The 19398-nt window shown below is 43.2% G+C and overlaps 1 protein-coding gene across 1 annotated transcript in view; it reads left to right on the plus strand.

The window, feature by feature from the left end:
* Window positions 1-17121, plus strand: part of ELL (elongation factor for RNA polymerase II) — a 50980-nt gene extending 33859 nt beyond the window's left edge. Inside the window, exons 5-12 of the mRNA XM_026698888.2 lie at window positions 2097-2350; window positions 2747-2871; window positions 8024-8120; window positions 9513-9981; window positions 12213-12279; window positions 14510-14681; window positions 15288-15332; window positions 16783-17121. Of these exons, the coding sequence (XP_026554673.1) occupies window positions 2097-2350; window positions 2747-2871; window positions 8024-8120; window positions 9513-9981; window positions 12213-12279; window positions 14510-14681; window positions 15288-15332; window positions 16783-16899 (1346 nt within the window). The 3' untranslated portion in view covers window positions 16900-17121. The remainder of the gene's footprint in view (window positions 1-2096; window positions 2351-2746; window positions 2872-8023; window positions 8121-9512; window positions 9982-12212; window positions 12280-14509; window positions 14682-15287; window positions 15333-16782) is intronic.
* The last annotated feature ends 2277 nt before the right edge of the window (window positions 17122-19398 follow it).

The following is a 19398-nucleotide window of genomic DNA, read 5'->3' on the forward strand; positions in this document are numbered from 1 at the left end:
CTCTCACATGGGTCTTGCCTTCCTGGATATGGCTGCTTAACGGCATGTGTTTCTCCTGACTTTTTTTAAAAAAACTAGGTTAATTGAAGCTGGCCTCAGTGGGGCTTTTTTTTTTTTTTTACACAAGATGTAGCTGGAAATATATTCTTATTTGTTTTTTTTTCTAAAATAAATGCTTTTTATACAGCTCTTCAACAATCTAGGCTCATTGCTGAAACCACCAAATCAAAGACAAACTCACATCACAATCGATGGATAGATGGATAGACAGACAGACAGACAGACAGACAGACAGACAGACACACTTTTTGAAAAGGGTTAGATATACAACAAAGGCAAAAAGGCTCTTTTTATTAGAAAACTGTTAACATTCTTTTTACCTCTTATTTGATGTTTGCCTTTCATGTGGCTTTTATCCCATTGTCAGTTGGGGCATGCAGGAACTTTTTTTTTTTTTAATGAAACATTTTCAAAGCCCATATGAAATCTTGAATGTTAATTAAAATATGGGGAAAATTTCTGTGAAGGTCAAGCACTCTAGTTCAGAACTGGGACAGTTGTCCCCAATTTGTGGCATGCAAAATAGGGTTGCCCCTTTTCTCTCTCATGTGCTCTCACTCATTCTCAGCTGGTGGCTAAGATGAGCAGCAAATGAGAAGAATGTACATGTTTCTAGACAGCTCGCCCTAATGGCTTGTTCTGATAATTTTGGAATGCTCAGAGAAATTCAGAGTTATACAAGAGGGCCAGTTTGATGTAGTGTCTAAGTCACCAGACTAGAGTTCTAGTGAGTTCTAGTCTTATCTTAGGCACAAAGTCAGCTGGGTAACCTTGGGTCAATCATAATACTTTCAGTCCTAGGAAAGAGGCAATGGCAAACTACTTCCAAAATCTTGGCAAGAAAACTACAGTCACCAGGTGTTAACACTGACTTGAAAACACACACACACACACACACACACACACACACACACACACACGGGGTGGAGTTCAGAGGTATTAGGCTCCCTTTGATTGGCTATATGGAGATTGCACAGCAATCTAAGAAGTTACAATTTGGATTCCTATTTTCAGTTAAAAATGGCCCCTTCCAACTCCAGGATTCTGTGGTGCTTTGAGTCTTTGCAGTTTGGGGGAACTATAATCTAGCCCATCTAAAAAGCTGCAGGTTGGGGAGGGCTAGTGTTAGCATCCTGCATCACAACAGTTTTGCCTAATGGAGGGGGGCGGGGAATCTAAAAACAGGCTTTGTGAAGTGAGGACTTGTACCTGTATGAAGTAGAAGAGCAGATTACACCACAAACAGAAAAAGAATAAGTGTCAATATATTACAAATAGAGAGGCGTCATATATGCCAGTGTCTGAAGTGGACCAGCAGCCATTTATCATATTAATCATAGAGATGAAAGGAACAATGCTGGCTGCTCAGTTGACCTTCCTGCTGTGTGTAGAAATCAGAGTGAAAGCATTCATGACAGCTGAACTCGGTGGAAGTACTTAATGATAGAGGAAAGGGCTAAGATGGCATGACCCAGAAGGAGTTTTGAAGGGGGTTCATGACCCCTAAGGAGTCATAGGGGTTCACAGCCATAGTGACATTTGCATTAGCCACAAAAGGACAATATATATGCTTTTAAGAAGAACTATCTTTGACATGGTTCAGAAACTTCAGCTGACTTAAAACCAGGCCACTTAGACAGAGGATGTGACTCTCCTGTCACAACAGCTTCATTGGTTCCTGATCCTTTTCAAGAGATAAAACAAGTGGTTATGACTCACAAAGCCTTAACAGATTCGGCTATAAGTTACTTAAAGTCCTGTCTTTGGAGCTAACTATTGTTAATGGCAATAGTTATAAATCTGTACTTTTGCTTCATCTCCATTCTGGTTAACCCAGTGCTGGCCATTTATTTATTAAAAGAAAGAATCTCAAACTTAAGAACTGCAGAAGTAACTTAGATGTCAATAACTCTGCTTTGTTGGGTATGCTAAGTGTATGAATATTAATTTCCCAGGCTCACTTTGTCTGAAAAGAATTTTAAAAGGTCCCTGCTCCTGTGCTTTGTCTTCTTTCCCCCAACTTCCCCAATCCACAGGAAAGACCGTTAAGATGCGTAAGCCTGCACCAGGGATTTCCGACACCGTTCCCTCACGGATACGCCCAACACCTGTCAACCTCGCCAGTGCCATCAAGAAGGGCAACAGTGCCGTCTCCCAGAGGCCTTTCAAAGATAGAGTGATGCACTTGCTGGCTCTCAAGCCTTACAAGAAACCAGAGCTCCTCCTTAGGTTGCAAAAAGATGGCCTTTCTCCGCAAGATAAGGATTCCTTGGACAGCCTCTTGCAGCAGGTAAATTCATATTTCAGATATTGTCATAAAACGCCTTACATGCATTTGTGGTCAGCTGTTGAAGAAATGAACTCATCTTCATTGAGGATAGTCTGAGGTGGTTCACTAAATTATCTAAATCAGGGATGTCCAACTTCAGACTGTTAAGCTTTTGTTGCACATTCATGAGAGCTAGAACCTTTTCAGGCTGATAAGCAAAGCCTTTCTTTGAAATGCCGAATCCCGCTCTTAACGGGTGGCTTGGCAAAATGCAAAAAGAACCCCCACCAATGTGTGGTTTTCATGCCACCTTGGTGCAATTAAGTGCTTGTTTGATGCTTTTTAGAGGGCTGCAATTATACTCGGTCTCTGGCTCCCATCCAGCACATTTAAACTCCTTCTCCCCCCGACCCACAGGTTGCAAATGTGAATGCCAAAGACAGCACATGCACCCTGAAAGATTATCTTTACAAAGAAGTGCAGAAGGATTGGCCCGGCTACTCAGAAGGAGACCAACAGTTGCTGAAGAGGATCCTTTTCCGGTAGGAGCTCCAGGGTCTCTTTCAGAATTGACACCAATCGGTTGGCGGTGTTTAACCGTACCTCAGTATTAGGTGTTAGAATTTATGTGAGGTTTATTTATCTATTGGTTTATTTGCTTGCATCTCATTCCTTGAGGACTTTGAGCGGCTTACAGATTAAAAGCAAAAACAATACACATGAAAAAAGATCATGGCCAGTCAAAGGATCAAAACATCCCATCCATAAGCCAAACCAAATAAATGGAAGCTGCACAATCACCTTGTTCCAAGGCCTAGGACAGGGGTGTCAAACTCAAGGCCCACGGGCCGAATCCGGCCTGGAAATAGCGAAGGACCAACCTGGAGTGTCTCTGCTCGTGAAAACGGGGCACAGGGGGCTGTATGCAGGCCCCCTTGCCCTGTTTTGACTGGCAAAGTGCTGCAGGAGGCCGTCCAGGCTGAAAATGGGGCCTGGGGGCCATCTGCCATCCATCCCATTCCCCCCGCCCCCCAAACGGGCTGGCCCGCAGAGAACAAGTACAATGCTGATCTGACCCCCGAAGAAATCCAGTTTGACACCCCTGGCCTACGAGTCCAACCAGATTTTTAGTAGATTTCCTGGACATCATAAGGGTGGGAGCTGCACAGATCTCTTGGGTGACATCATTCTGGAAGGCAAGTAGAATAGACACTTCCTGGATCCTGTAAGATGACACTCTTTGATCAATAGGATCCAGAATGTTCATACCCTGCTTGATTTTACTGAGAGAGCAGAAGCAAGAAGTATAAATACCGATCCACTGGTTACTAACAGGCTACTTCCTTCCCCCACCCGGGTCATTGATAAGTTTCCTCATTTAGTTTTTCTTTTCTTTTTTTCTTTTTGTCTCGGGATCTGCTTTTGGAGAATATTCTCTGGCAACTACAGACAGAAGGAAGATTGAGATCTCCTGTTGGAGTCTGGCAGGAGTTTCTTATTCTCTGTCAGAATGACCAAAATGACAAATATTTTTTGCCTTTCAAAGTTAACATCTTAGGGAGGCTCTGTTCTCAGATGACGGCAGCTGTGGTTCATGCTGGTGCAGCCTATTACTGACTCCACTCCAGCCATCTGGTTGCAAGTTGCTTTTATGGATGGCAGTGGAAGGATATTCTTGAGGGCAGCAACCATTTTAAGGGTGTAAGTCACAAAGGCCAAGTTTGCTGTGTCTTATGCCATTGTTTTTGATGGAGTTGTGAGACGGTAACTCCAGACATCACTCTTCGATGGCCATGCTGACTTGAGCTGCTCAGTTCTACAATGTCTGGGAATGCACAGATTTTCCATCCCGACTAAGAGTACACTTGACCCAGTGGTAGTTTTCCAACTTGTTTCCTACTTTTTCACGCGCATGAAGGGCTCAAACACCGATTGACCTCTGTTAACACTGGTGAACTGAGCTATTTTTAGCTCAGCTGAGGCATGACAATCCTGTCTGCAGCGCAAATCAGCTGAGCTAAGAAACAAGGGGATATGGAAGAGGTAACAGTGGGGGGTGGGGGGGGACAACCAGAGGAGGTTTCTGCTGGTTCTCCAAACTGGCCAAAATTTCTGCTACCGGTATGCCAGCACCGGTCTGAACCGGCTGAATACCACCTCTGATTTGGCCCTTCCTGGAAGCTGCAGATTGCTCTGCTGTGGAATACAGCATATGTAGGTAGTCCTCGACTTAAGACTGGTTGCTTAGCGACCATTCAAAGTTATGGCAAACCTTTTTCAAAAGGTACTTACCCATTTTTGGCCACGCGCGCGCGCGCACACACACACACACACACACACACCTGCAATCACTTGATCCCATTTTGGGAGTTTGGCAACCGGCTCACTTTTATGGCTCTTTGCAACATCCTGGGATCACAAGACCATAATTTTTGATGGTTCTTTGCCCATTTCTGGTATCTATCTCTGTCTTGTGGCAGAAAAAAAATGCCTACTGGCATTTTACTGTCGTAATTCCAGGCTCAATTCCAATCGTAAATCAAGGATTACCTGTAAGGTTTCTCAATCTTGGCAGCTTGAAGATGTGTTGAATTTCAACTGCTGGAGTTCCCTAGCCAGCATGCTAGGAATTGAAATTCAAAAATCCTCAACTTTCCAGAGTGGAGAAATACCACTTTAAAACCTAAGTTTGGATTTGTAGTAGCCCAGAGTTGAGATTGAGCGAGATTAAGCCCAAGAATCTGTTGTTAAACTTGATTTCCAAGTATCCCTTAACAGATCGTGCTGACTTAAGAATTCTAGGGATCGTTCCACAACATTCCTTATTCTTCAATCATCTTCATTGCACTCTAGATCAGCTGTCGCCAATGTGTGGGCCATGAGAAAATTTTGGTGGGCCACAGAGAAATCTCACCCCCAGAGCACCCCCCCAAAGCAATTAATCCAGGCTGCGCAGAACCACAAGGCTGCTCAGCCCACATGGCCCGCGGGAACCCTCCCTGCCCACTCACTCCCTACCCAGCAAACTTGTCTGCTAAGTTGCTGTTCTTCCTTTTTCCGACCATCATCTGTTCTACTGTGCCGGGAGATTTAGATTAGCTAGAAAGCAGAAAATGGTTGGATTTCTTGCTTTCTAGCTAGTCTTTAGATCTTCAGCTCTGCTTCCCTTAGGACTGAAGGTTTGCTTGCAAGCAAATTCAGTGCAGACTCACGGCAAGCAAATTTGAGAGACTGAGCTAGCCGATGGCAGATAGATAGATCAATGAATGATTCTGTGAGCAACTCAATCTGCCTGCTTTGCTTGATGTTGGATAAAAGTTGCTTTTTTATATAAAACATTCAATATTTACATACATGGTGTGTTGTGAGTTAATTTTGTGAGTTTGCTTGCAAGCAAATTTTGTGTGACAGACTGAGCTAGCCAGTGGCAGATAGATTTCTGAATGAATCTGTGATTCTGTGAGCAACTCAATCTGCCTGCCTGCTTTGCCTGATTTTGGGTGAAAGTTGCTCTTTTTTATAAAAAATTCAATATTTATATAAATATTTATAATATTTACATACAAGCCATGCCCAGCCAGTCACATGACCAAGCCACACCCGCAAATTAGGCCACGCCCACAGAACCAGTTAGTGGTCCCTGGGATCTAAAATTATGAGTTTGGTGGTCCCTGAGGTCACAAAGGTTGGCAACCCCTGCTCTAGATCGGTATTTCTAAAGCTCAGCAGCTGGTTGAAAAAGACTGGTCTAGATCCCTGGGAAAATAAGCTTAGAAACCTATGGCTAAAATCTGCATGAAATCGCAGGAACCTTGGAAGTGATATTCGTGGTTTTCAGTTTTGGAGACTGGGGGGAGAGAATGGGCCTCTTAGGGGCAAGCAAATGGATCAAAAACAGAATGAGAGAAGTTGAGCCAGTTTGCAAAACTTGTTCCTTTGCTTTTCTTGGGACAAAACACAGAATTATATTGTAATAACGGGAATATACTTTGTCGCCTTCTGGGCTTCTTTTGGTTCGTTTTTGTTTGCCCAGGCGGCTCCATCCGTTCCACGCTCTATTTTTAGGTTACTGCTTATCCACAGGCCAAAAAAATAAATACGAGAAGGAAAGGGGCAAAAAAGTCACCACCTCCTTTTCCCCCTGGAGGACTTGAGTTGATACAACTGTTCCACTCCATGGCCTGATTCTATGCAGTCTTGTGTATAATTTGTAATTTTCCATTTAATTATAATTCAGTAGTTGGGTTTCAGTGCCCATCATCAGTCCCTCTCGTTTGCCAAAGAAAACTCCCGGACGTTCAGATTCTTGTTAAACCAACAGCTTCTCTCCTCTGAGCCAGCTGGGTTTACAAACTATGGAAACTGTTCAAACAGGACAGGAAAAAGGAAAGAGAGTTCTTGTTTGCCTTAGCAAGAAAAGAAAATTGGGGGATGGGTGGGGGGGAGTCAAATGAAAAACATGGCAATAGAAACAGAAGACGTGACATATGGGTGAAATTGAGCCACTCTTGCTTAATTAGCAATGAGGAAGAGCAACATTTATGCGAGTTTCCTATGCATGCATGTGCCTGCCTGCACACCGGCACCCATCCCTGTACAGCACTGGAAGTTGGGGTACTCTGAGTCTGGCCAGGCGAACACTTATTTTTGTCTCTTTTTTTGCAATTGCGAAAAAGCCTTGATATCCATCAAAAGGATTGCCTTTGCTGGCTTTCTGGTTGGGAAAAGCCATCCAGCATTGGGGTAAAAAAATATGGTCAGCCTAAAATTTAATGTCCACTAGACAATCCTTGAATGGGTCGTCCTTTGAGAGGAAGGTAGTACAATCTGATGCGATCAGAATAAACATAAAAGTTAGGCTGGCCATATTTTTTTTTTTCATCTCAATGCTGGATGTGCCCATGATATCTAAGAAGAGTTTATAGAATGGAATAGGAATGCAGTGCGATGCAATGCGACACAACAAACACAACACAACACAACACAATACATGCTAGACTACACGACATTACACTGTCCTGGTCAAATGTGATAAGATACACAAGGAATTTGTCTCCGGTGCATAAGCTCTCCGTGTACATGCAAAACAACAAAGTAATAATAAAGATAAAAATAAAGTAATAATCATAATATATCACAAACAGAAAAATAATTGTAGTGGCAAATGAACTCATTCAATAATAAGTCAATATTTACTTACGTAAACTGATAAACAGATGGACCTCAGAAAGGCAAAAAAGCGGAATGGAAGCAAACTTTCAACTTCCTGCCAGCTTTCCCATTGATTTTATGGGAAGCTGGCAAGGAGCATTAGAAATCACAATCCCATTACTGTGGGGATGCTGCAATACCCACAATTTTGTGAATAAAACTCTGAACATCATGGAAATATTAATTCCACACAATGGATCGTGGATTTTTACTCATTATTTAAGTTAGCAGATTTTAGGTTTCTTGAGTCAAAAAATGCTGTGGTATTGTTTGGACTAATCTGAGGGGACAAACAGATAAAACACAAAAGAGTTTTGGTCATATATAGATAGATATGTAATAAGTACCTTCCACCGTTAAATGGAGGTTTTTTACAAAAATGCTTGGCGCTCTGATCCAGGATGTTTGAACTTGGCTCTTGGCTCAATGGCTTCGGTCATTAATGCTTTGCTTGGGAGCCAATGCCGGGCCTTTTTTTCCCAGGAAACTCTGCCAGTCACAGAATCCCAGCTGCGTCCCTGAGAATTCTGCTCCCAGTCCTCCAAGAGACACCACAAACGTTTCCACCTCCCCTCCCCAGGTAAGTGGCAAACTCTCACGGCTTACATATTAGATCCAGGATACAAGGCAGATGAACATTTTCAGATTGATCAGACCGTTCCAGGGTTAATTGCAAATAGTGGGGAGGCCTTGCTATTATCTTAAAAACACACACACACACACCCTTATTCTAGTGCAAGTTTCGCTTGGTTGTGCAAAGGGGCTTTCCAAGTCCATGCTGGCTGGTCTTGGCACGCTGCAACTGTTACCCCATATCTGCCTTCCGCTTACCCTCCATACTGTCCAAAGGTGGTTTGTAAGCAGGTCTCCATAACTCTGCTTCCCCTGACGATTCGTGGCTGCCCACAGGTGGGTTCCAGCTTCCTCTCCAGCTGGAGGCTGCAGGGGAGCTACTCACTGGCCCCTCTTTCCTGGGTGGGGAATAAGGCTGTCCCCTTCCTCAACAACCAAGCTACTCCACCCTTTCTAACGTCAGATAGTTGAATTAAAGGCTTTGCCGGTGTGTTCCATGAGATTTCTTGCTGCTGCTTTGCAGGAGGGATTGGTGGTAAAATATGACCTTCTCCCAACCCTCGACCTCCTAAAAAAACACCAACCCCAGGCTTAGTTTTTAGGAAGGTTCTGGAGTGGTCTTGAGCAGCAGCCCTGCTCAGAAAAGTTTCCGTGACTGACACTGAAAGCTGTTGTGGTCAGGCTAGCAGGATTTCGCTAAAGAGTTGAGCACTTTCATCTAGGAAAGTGCAGCTTTCAACATCCCTGCTTGTCTATGGAGATTCTCAGTCTCAGCCAGGTCATGGTTGTCCCAAAGGTGCTTTCCAAAAGGCAACTGGACTTTCTGGGTTTTTTTTTTTCCCCTTGAAAATGTTTCTTCCAAGAAGCTTCTTCAGTTCTAGTTTTTGTTTCTGTTTCAACATCCCTGTTTTAAATTTACATCCAGCGTTTTTCAAACCTGCCAAGTTTAAGACGAATGGCCTTCCAACTCCCAGAATTCCTTAGCCAGCCAGAATTTTCGGAGTCAAAATCCACACACCTTAACAGGTGTGCCAGATTTGAAAAACACTACTGCATTAAACACACGCACACAGACGTATATGCTGAATAGTCCATACGTTTCAAACTTGCCCAAATGCCAAAGGAAAGACACCTGTAGAACGACAGGGGTGGCAGGCTTGGGCAGGAGAAGTCTTATGAAGGGAGGGAAAGCACCATAACGGCAGAATAGCAATATTATTGGCACTTTGGTTTTTGGTTAGGAAAAATAAGTAAAGGCCAAAATGATCGCAAAAGTGGCCTTGCATTGCCCCCTAGTGGCAAGAGATACTTTTTATTCTCAAATAAGTCCAGTTCTTCCTTTGTATGCTTTCGAAACACCGTTTTCATCGTTAATCTTGTTTCCGTTTCCTTTCCTTAGAAGCGACCCCAGCCCCTGGACTTCATTGACCCCCTCGCCAACAAAAAGCCAAGGATCTCTCACTGTGCCCAAAGGACTCAGCCCACTTTCAATGGCAAACTCAACTCCGCCAACGGGAAGGAGACCTCTTTGCCCACCATGTCGGCGGCTGATTCAGTCAGCTCTAGCTCTCTTTTGCCCACTCTGGAGCTACCTAGGCCTCATGACCCGCTTGCTGACGTCAGCAACGATCTAAACCATAACGGTAAAGACTTTGAAATGGCGGAGCCGGCCGAAAGGCGGACAGCAAACCGGTCGGCCGCAGACCCTGCCCAGACAAGCAAACAAAACTGTGTGGTGCACTCAAAATCCAGGAAGAAGAAACACAAGGAGCGAGAGAGGAAGGAGGAGCAGCAACAGGTCCACGAGAAGCCAAACTCTGAACTAAAGAAGGGTCGCTCCAAAATGAGCCCCTCGCAAGACAGTGCAGGTGAGGATGGGGCCCAGTAAGGGAACGGACGGATTTGGTGGTGTGTCAGACTCAAAGGCAACAAGGGACTTTGTAACACACGGGGGGAGAGCTGCTGTGGCATCTGTCTACAGCTCTTTAAAACAGCTGCATCTTCCTCTGTGATCAGGCAGCAGCTGTGCGGTCCCAGGAAAAGACTTGTTTAGCTTAAGGCAGGATGTCCCAGCAATACAGATACACGATACCTGTGTATCTATGGTTTGATCCTAAGCAAATATACAGAGGAAAAGTTGGGGAGTATTGGCTCATAAAAATATTATTGCCAAGTGGCAGCAATCTTGGTTTGAGTAGGAAGCATTCCAAATTCAGTCCATGGTACCACAAATAAAAGGAACAGCTAGTGAGAAATATGCTTCTCTAGGCATTGAAGAGCTCCTGCAAACCAGAGATGAGACAAAGGGAAATAAATCAGTTGACTGGCCAATCGAAAGGCGGTTTCTAGACTACATACAGAATAGGAATGTGTGATTGGTTGTGTTCGTCCTGCTGCCATGTAAGCTGCTTCCCTTTGTTGGTCTTTGGCTTAAAGTCCAGCACACAAGAGGCTGATGGCGGCTCTGCTGTTCTCAGCATAAGCGCTTTGACCCTCCAGAGTCATTCTTCGATGGCCGGGGAAGTGAGGAATTGCAATCCAGATTCTCTTTTACATCCTGCTAAGCAACTATAGTAGCTTTGTTCCTTTTACTGTGAAGCAATCTAAAAGTTGCAAAATGGTCAAACACTCGGGTTGAGTGGATATTGCTTTCAAACTGCAAGTACCGCAAAACGTATAAGGAAGGGGAAGAGGTTTAAATCCTGATGTCAAGGAAGATTCTCAGTCCTCCAGGTAGAATTGTCTGGAAGTTGAATCATGGTAACTGGGCTTTTCTTTTTTCATTTGAAACATTGCCCTGCTTAGCTTCTTCAGTTTGGTTAAGTTTGTTAGGGGACCCCATAAAAGTCCCCCAGAGTGGTTTCATTTCTTACCTAATCTGAAAAGGCTCGTTAGGCGAGTAAGCAGAGAGTGGTTGAAAATCCTGTCAAAAAATCTCATTTAACAACTTTACAATAGATCTCAAGACAGAATAGAAAAATTGTTAATTTTTTATTTTAAAAAATATTGGGTATCCATTGTTGTAACATTGTGTAATATTGTTTAGTTGGCCTTTTATAAAGTCTACAATCAGGTTGCCTTTCAGTCTTAAATCTCCAGTTTTATTCCTAAAAGTGACCATGCTTTGATGGACCAGCCTCACTTTGGATCCACAAGAGACAATCAGCATTATGAATAGTGCTAACTACTGGTTTTTATATTTAATTTTGATAATATGAAGTTGCTTTATCTGGAATTGGCATATCTATTTGAATCAAAGGCTTCGTGAACAGCTTCCGATTCCTCCAGGGATAACAGTAGCTGCTGAGTTATTCTAGCAAATGTGATAAAACCTAGTATCTCCTGTGCTCTAGGAATGAATGGAATAAATAGTAAAGCCCTTGATATCTTAAACTATTGTAAACTACTGCCTGGAGTCGTGATCAGCCTTTCTGATCCTTAATTATTATTATTTTTTTGTTCCACGTTTGAACTGAAAAATTGAATTTAGAGTGAATGCTCACTCAAAATTTTGTAGGTCAGGAGTGTCCAACCCTTGGCAACTTTAAGACTTGTGGACTTCAACTCCTAGAATTCTTGAGCCAGCCTAGCTGACTGGAGAAATCTGGGAATTGAAGTCCACAGGTCTTAAAGTTGCCAAGGTTGGACACCCCCATTCGAGTTAGTACCAGTATTAAACTTCCTCTTTTTTAATGAGCCGTGAGTATCTGAATTATTTTTTCTGTACAACATCCCTGAATAATCACCGAATGGCATTCAAAAGTAGCCCTATCCAACCTGGCAGCCCACTTGCTAGCCATCCTGAGCTCTGTTTTTTCAGATTCCCACCCTTGCATGAATGCATACTTCTTGTTGATCCACAAACATTTTTATCCACATTTATTTACAATTATTAGCAGTATTTTTTTTTCAAAGGATACTATTTTAATTAATCCTAAAGATAAGCTAATCCAGTCTTGATGAATTTTTCTCAAATTTGCACACACCATGCCATTAAACCTTGTGAAGTTGTTTCAAAGCTTTTGAGGGTGATTTTTAGAGCGTCGGTCCAAGAACTCTCAACGGTCCCGTGACTCTTTTTCCTTTCTCCTTTTTACAGGTTTAAACAGGACATGCAACAGCTCCAGTGTTCCATCTTCTACTTCAGGAAGGCCAGACTATTTGTTGTGAGTATGGAAGGATTGGTGCCATTGCCCCAAACAGTAAAATAGGGGCTTGTATGAGCACTCGTATCTCATTAAAGCAGCAGAAGTATTTTTCAGCATGCAGAGACTAGGGGACGGGGGGGAGATAGGACTGCTTTCATCATAAGCCACGAGATGCCATGCTTGAACAAATTCAGAAATATCTTTTCCAGTGATTATTGGAGCAGAGAGAATGGAGTCTTTGACTTAAACTGTTTGTTTAGCAACCATTGGAAGTTGCAGTGGCACTGAAAAAAGTGACTTACGACCAGTCATTGCACTTACAACTGCTTCAGCATCCGTCTGTCCCCCCCCATGCGGTCACGTGATCAAAATTGGCAAATGGCATGTACTGTATTTACAACTTGCACCGTCTCAGGTCATGTAATCACCCTTTGCAACCTTCCCTGTCAGTTTCCCACAAGCAGAATTAAATGAAAGAAGAAGCCAGATGTACTTAACAGCTGCAGGATTGACTTAACATCAGTGATTTCCTTAACAAACATGGCCAAAAAACAGTTACAAAGTTCGGCACCACTCACTTAACAACCCTCTTGCTTAGCAGTGGATAATCTGGTCTCAATTTCAGTTGCAAGTTGAGGTCTTCTTGTATAGCCGACAAAATTCAGTCTAGGATTTTTCCTTCGTAAAAGAGCTGGCCCAGTGCACCAGCAATAGATGGATGGATGTTTTATTCATTGTTTGTAGCTAGTTTACTTTTTATTTATTTGTTCATTTATATCCTGCCTTTAGTATTTTGACAAATAACTCAAAGAGGCAAACATCCAGCCCACCTTCCTCCTCCTATTTTCCTCACAGCAGCAACTCTGTTAAGTGTTTTGGGCTGAGACAGAGCGACTGGCCCAAAGTTACCCAGCTGGCTTTTATGCCTAAGGTGGGACTTCAGTTCACAGTCTCTTGCTTTCTAACCTGGTGCCTTAACCACTAGACCAAACTGGCTCTCTTTGTCCCTGGTCAGTAGTTGCCATTGATCAACCCATCCCTCCGTACATTTTCATTCTATTCATTTAAGCTCTTCTGTTAATGGCCGTCAGCATAGCAGCGAATAATATGCGCAGATGATATTAGGTGAAGAATTACTACACTTCCTTTTGTTTGTCTTCGGCCTCCTGTTAATGTTCTTGTTGGTTAATCCTCCAATATTACTCACCTGAATGCAGCTGCACCATCTGTTTGGCTAACAATAGCGTAATATTGACTGCCAAGTTCTTACAACTTTCTTGTCATTAGAGTCATTCCTTATCCTTTGAGAGTTTATGTTCACTGTTGTTCTGGGCCTAATATCACACCAGCCTTCCTCACCATGAAGCCCTGGATGGGCTGCATTGTTCCATAAACCAAATACTTTGGGAAAGTAGCAGGCTGAGGAAGGTTACTATCAATAAATTATCCTATAAAATAAAAGAAGGTGAAATGCAAATGCTACCTACATGTAGTCCTTGATTTATAACCATTTGTTTAGTGATAGTTACAACCAACCTGGAAAAGGGAAGATACAATGGAGTTCCAGTCACGTTTGTGGTTCTTCCTGCAGTCACATGACTGCATTTTATGACACTAACTGGCACTCAGTTCAGGTTTTTGACAAAACTGTACCCATAGCAAACTATGGTTTGTGGTACAATAACCACATTCACTTAAGTCATGGTCCAGTTGTCACATGACTGATCTAATTTACGACAATCATGACTTACAACCGTAATGGGCAAGCTGTCAAGTGATACACCCATAGGAAACAGAACTCCCAGGCAGGCAGATTCCTCAAAGAACAGTTTTATTTGGCTATATCATATTGGCACAAGCTGGTGAAAACTGACTCTGAACGTTCCTGTGGTTTTCACCTAATTAACAGTAAAAGTTTTCTCCCTTCTCCAAATAATCAGTCACAGGGTCCAATCAAGGTGTCGTTCGGTTGCCTGGTAACTTCACTCCTCCTCTCTTCGATCACCTGTGGGAATGTCCTTGGTTCCCAGGAGAAAGTATTTTGTTTTGGCTACAAACCCCAACTATTTCTATTCTCCCCCCATCTCTCAGCTCCAGTATGGCAACATTGAGGAAGCCTCAACATGGCCTTGGTCAGGTCAGCTTCAGGGTTGACACAAGCTCCGTTATAACCATTAACTTGGAAGGACTAATCTGTAGTGGTTTCCTTTGGGGTTATTTCATTTTTCATTCTTATTGCCTGCTCCAGAAAATACGGTGCCATCTCTTCCTCGGAGCAACGTCAGAGCTACAAGAACGATTTCAACGCGGAGTACGGCGAGTATCGTGACCTGCATGCTCGTATTGAGCGGATCACCCGACGGTTCATGCAGCTGGATTCAGAACTGAAACAGCTTTCTCAGGGCTCAGAAGAATACAAGGTGGGGAGCTCAGAGGGCTGGCTCGTCCCTGTAGTCGATGCTGAACAAGCCACAGGGGGGTCAACAGTGGGTATTTGTATGGCCTTGGCCAAATTCGGGCCCACATTATAACATCTTTTGTCATTGCTGGTAAGGCTAGGACCAGTACCTGGAGAGGTGCATTGTTTAAGTACCACATCAAGAAAAAGTTTGGGTGGTGGTAACCCCTCTGTTTGAATAGCAGGCTGCAGAAAAAAGGGAGTCTCCCTGGGACTGCACGTCTGGGGGAGGTGCTAGAGTAGCCTCATCTGGGGCTAGATGAGCAGTGTCTTTGACCTTATTTATATAAAGGGGATTTAAACAAGGTGGGTTTAAATAAACCAGTGAACGCTGGCTGTTCAGGCTCCACACCTTCACCCTCAGACAAATTAGAACCCCTCACTTCCCCTTCCAACTTCAGCCGTTGGCCTCTCTGGGCAGTTGAGGAAGATAGAGAGGAAACTAAAGTATCTTGGCTGTAAGCTAAAGCAGCCCCTTCCACCCACAGATGGCCTTTGCAGAAGGAAATCTGCAGAGAAGGTCTTAAAAACAGTTGTAATACGTGGCATATGTATCATTCTTTTGCAGATTATCCATGATCAGATCTTGCAAGAATACCGAAAAATTAAAAAGGTGAGTCACTGAGCTTCTTGCTCATAATCAAATGCATTTTGAGATAAGAGAGGAGCAAGGATGAAAAATCGTAATTTTCTCACTTGAGAAAACCTTGGCTTGATTGGAAGCAGCTTGGCTGAAGAAAACAGGGATTAAAACTGCCCTTCCTAGATTTGATTCCTTGCACAATTGCAAGTCCCTCAGTGCCACGGGTTCTTTGATTCCTGGATCTTGTTCTCCAGCACATCTGGGGAAGGCTTCAATTAGACAGGCTGTAAGAAAATGAGCCTGCCAATAGCTAGGTCCTATAATGACCAATTTTAAGCTTTCAAAATCCTTTTTTTTTTTAAAGCCAGTTTTTAAAAACTATAGGCAGGGTGGAATGAAACGGAGCCCCAAATTCTTCTGCCTTTTATTTGAATTTGACCAAATGTAAATTGCAGCTATCCAATAAACTGCTAGTTTATTAAATGCGATGATTCAACTCATCGTAAGCATTGCCTGTTGCAAAATGGAAGTGTGTCAGAGACAGAAACAAGCCAGAGGCAGCCCTTATTTTTCTTGCTATCAGATGACAGCGTCTGCTCACTTTCCTTCCTTCCTTCCGTTTTGTTTTCTAGAACTCTTAGCTGAAGTTGGACAGGCAATTATTTGGTATTTTTATCTTAATTGAAGGCACTACTTCTTTTTTTTAAAAAAAAAAAAATCCTGCCTGTATTGTGGTTGTAAGTCAAGGACTTTATTACTTTGATAAATATGGGTAGTCCTCGATTTACCACTGGTCACTTAGCAACCATTTGAAGTTACGACAGACTTATCTTGGGGCTGCTTATGACCCCATTGAGAGTTCCAAAGGTCGGGGGGGAGGCGTGGTCACGTGGCTGAACTCTGGGCGCTTAAGCAACAGGGTCACATTTACCAACTAGCTGCAGCATTCCACAGTTGTGTCACTCACATTTTATGATGGTTTCATTAAATATCGTTGGCACTTCGGCTTTTCTGTAAAACCCATAACCAAACCAATAGTTTGCTTAAGGACTGTGGGTTTGCTTGACAGCCGCTTGACTGTGGGTTTGCTTGACAGGGTTGTGCACAGGATCGATTTACGATCATCATAACTTAATGATCAAGGTGGGCAGACTCCATTACAGTCATAAGTTAAGAACTATCTGTAACTCAAGGCAACGAACATACATAATATTGTTTCCTCCTCCAATAAGCCAGTGGGGCAGGGTGAGCTGAGAAAATGGCCCAGAGTCACCCAACTGGCTTTCATGCCTAAGACAGGACTAGAACTCTTAAGTCTCTTGATGATTGGCTCAAAGACACCCAACCAACTTTCACGCCTAAGACAGGACTAGAACTCACAGCCTCCTGGTTTCTAACCCAGTGCCTATTCCACTAGACCAAGCTCCCTTCCCTAATATAGTCAACCTTATTCTCTTTCTTTTTTTCCCCTCCCTTGCAGACTAATCCAAATTACAGCCAGGAGAAGAACCGCTGCGAATATCTCCACAACAAACTGGCCCATATCAAAAAACTGATAGCTGAATACGACCAACAGCAGTTCCAGTCTTGGCACTGAGCCTGGGGGCTGAGTGAGACACCCAGATGGACGTCAACCTGTGAACAAGTCCCACAGCGAAGGAGAAGTCACTCTCAACTTCCTGGGCTCAGTGACTCAAGGATTTAATCCCCGTGAGAAGTCCATCACTGTACTGTACACACCCAGGAACCAATGTGGCTTAATCTCAGCATTTTAAACTCTGTCTCTTCCCAGATATTAAAAACAAACAAGTTAAAGAAAGGAAAGTTTGCTTATTCTTAGATGACAGGAAATGAATCTTCCTCCCTAAGAATTGACTATTCTTATTCTCCCCACACACCTCCCAATGCAGGTTCATTTTAGAGTCGGAAACAAAGGGTTGTCTGAGCTCTGTTGCAAATTCTACCAGCTGGGGGAGGGGTGGGTGGGAGAGCTCATGTTCCTGGTGTGGGGGAACAACTCCATATACAAACCTGTCTGTCCGCTGTCCATTAAATTCTTGCATAACTCACTGCTTTCTTGTTTGTATTTCTGCAATCTCCCCCTTCCTGGCCAGGATTTAGTGAACCAATTGGGAGCCGGATGCTGCTTTAATGTCCTTAGCATGGCTGGCCATTGTCAGAGGAGCTTGTTCAACTTGTCCTGCCTTCTCTATGCAGCAGCTTAGTTTTATGAATTGCCGACTGCCCAGACAGAATCTGTATCTGGGCATTAATTTTAACAGAAGGGAATCTTAGAATTGAGGCTTCCCTGTTTCTGTGATCAAGACGAAGAGTCCTGTTTCACTGTGAATGATCCTCAGATCTTTCTGTGATCTCATTTGGTGGGATCCTTAACCCTCCCCCTTATGTGGAGGGGGGGGGAGGCATTGCAAATTGTGGGTCTGAGCTTCCCCTTTTTTTTAAACTGAACTTCTCCAAAGGGAACAGCACAAAATCAAAAGTCATAGTAGAGAGGCTGCTTCGTTTCTGAAGAATATGTACAATTTGTTTTTGTTTCCCTCTTTTGCTCGTTTTGCCAGCCACAAAAATCAAGAGTTCAGGCAGAGGATCAAAAAGCACAATTCTGCATCTGCCCCCTTCCCTTCCCCCCCACCACCCCCAATTTTAATTTTGTGGGTGTGATTTTCCTCTTCTACATCTGCTGGAATTAAAAGTGGAAGGAATGCAGAATGTTTCGGCTTCAAAATGTTTTGTGAAATGGGCTGTTCTGACCATCCCGGTAGTGTTTTGAATTCAAAACATCTCTCAATTCAAGTTTGAGGGCAGATGTTTTGAGCTTGTGACACACGGCCATTTCCCAGCATAGATGGAGCAAAGTGTTTTTAATTCTAAATGTTTTCCTGCCCCCCGATAGAAATGGTGTCAGGACTGAGGTTGCCACTCTTCCTCCTGATCTTTTCCCTCAAGTGAAAATCACCCAGGATGAAAAAAGCAGCCCGTGTCTGCAGTTTTCCGCTCTTGACATTTTTTGTGGTATGGCAGGGTAGAGATGGGAGAATTATTTCCAAACACTTTTAAGATAAGGCTGGCTTAGGATAACATTGGGGGCTCTCTTATCTTCTGCTTGTTTGTAAACAGAAAGATTTCTTGTGCTGTCTACTCTGAACACAGAGAGGAGATTATTTTAAAATCAGAGATGCTAAACATTACAATACCAGAGTAGATGGGACTGGATGTCTAGGCCTACGACTCAGGCATTAAAATTAATTTCCTTCTGCTGCAGTTCTTGCGTTAGACCGAAATACAAGCATTTTAGCTTCCAAGGACTTTCCCAAACACCGGTGGGACCCGGCCCAAAACTGAAGTCAAATACTCCTGTTATAGGAGCGTTAAGAATTCACATCCCGCTCTTAAATTTTTGCAGTTGTGAAAAAGAGATGTGACTTACAAGGAAGGGGGGAATTTTCAGCTGGCAATTTGTGTGTTGTCATGAGGTGCCATTTCCTGTGAAACAATGCTGATCAGTTTATGAGGCATTGGCCAAGGCAGGAGGGGAGCTGTAGTATTTGTATCCTGTACAGGACTGAGATTTCAGCCTTGTGTGCTCCAATCCTTGTCTTTCTTCCCATTACCCCATTTTAATCGGCACTTGCAACTTCTGACAATCTTAAATCCAAGCCTTACCATGGTAGGACTGGGCTATCACTGAGAAAGCATCGTAGCAAATGTTACAAGGGAATCCAGTTTATGACCAAAAACAGCATTTGGGTCTTGTTTCCTAATTTCCTTGAAAGCTCTTAAAACGGAGGTGGGTGGCATGGGGTGCAAAACACATCCAATCTAAATTCCCTTAAATAAGGAACTGTGTGAAACGGAAGGGCTGTAAGTTGACTGTTCTCTCTTTAATCCTTTTTTTTTTTGGGGGGGTCTTGCAGAGTTGGGAGGGAGGGAGGGAGGGGGAAAATATTTTTGGAGGGAAATTATTAAAAGAGAGGGATCTCAGTTCTTTATATGAATAATCTGTTCAATATAATATTTTTGCAAATCAGAGTTGGATACAAAGATGTATTGTGTACATTACACAGGTGTGTGTATA

Source organism: Pseudonaja textilis, chromosome 1 (genome assembly GCF_049901715.1).
Source record: "Pseudonaja textilis isolate UNSWEBS1 chromosome 1, rPseTex1.2, whole genome shotgun sequence".
NCBI classification, from domain to species: Eukaryota; Metazoa; Chordata; class Lepidosauria; order Squamata; family Elapidae; genus Pseudonaja; species Pseudonaja textilis.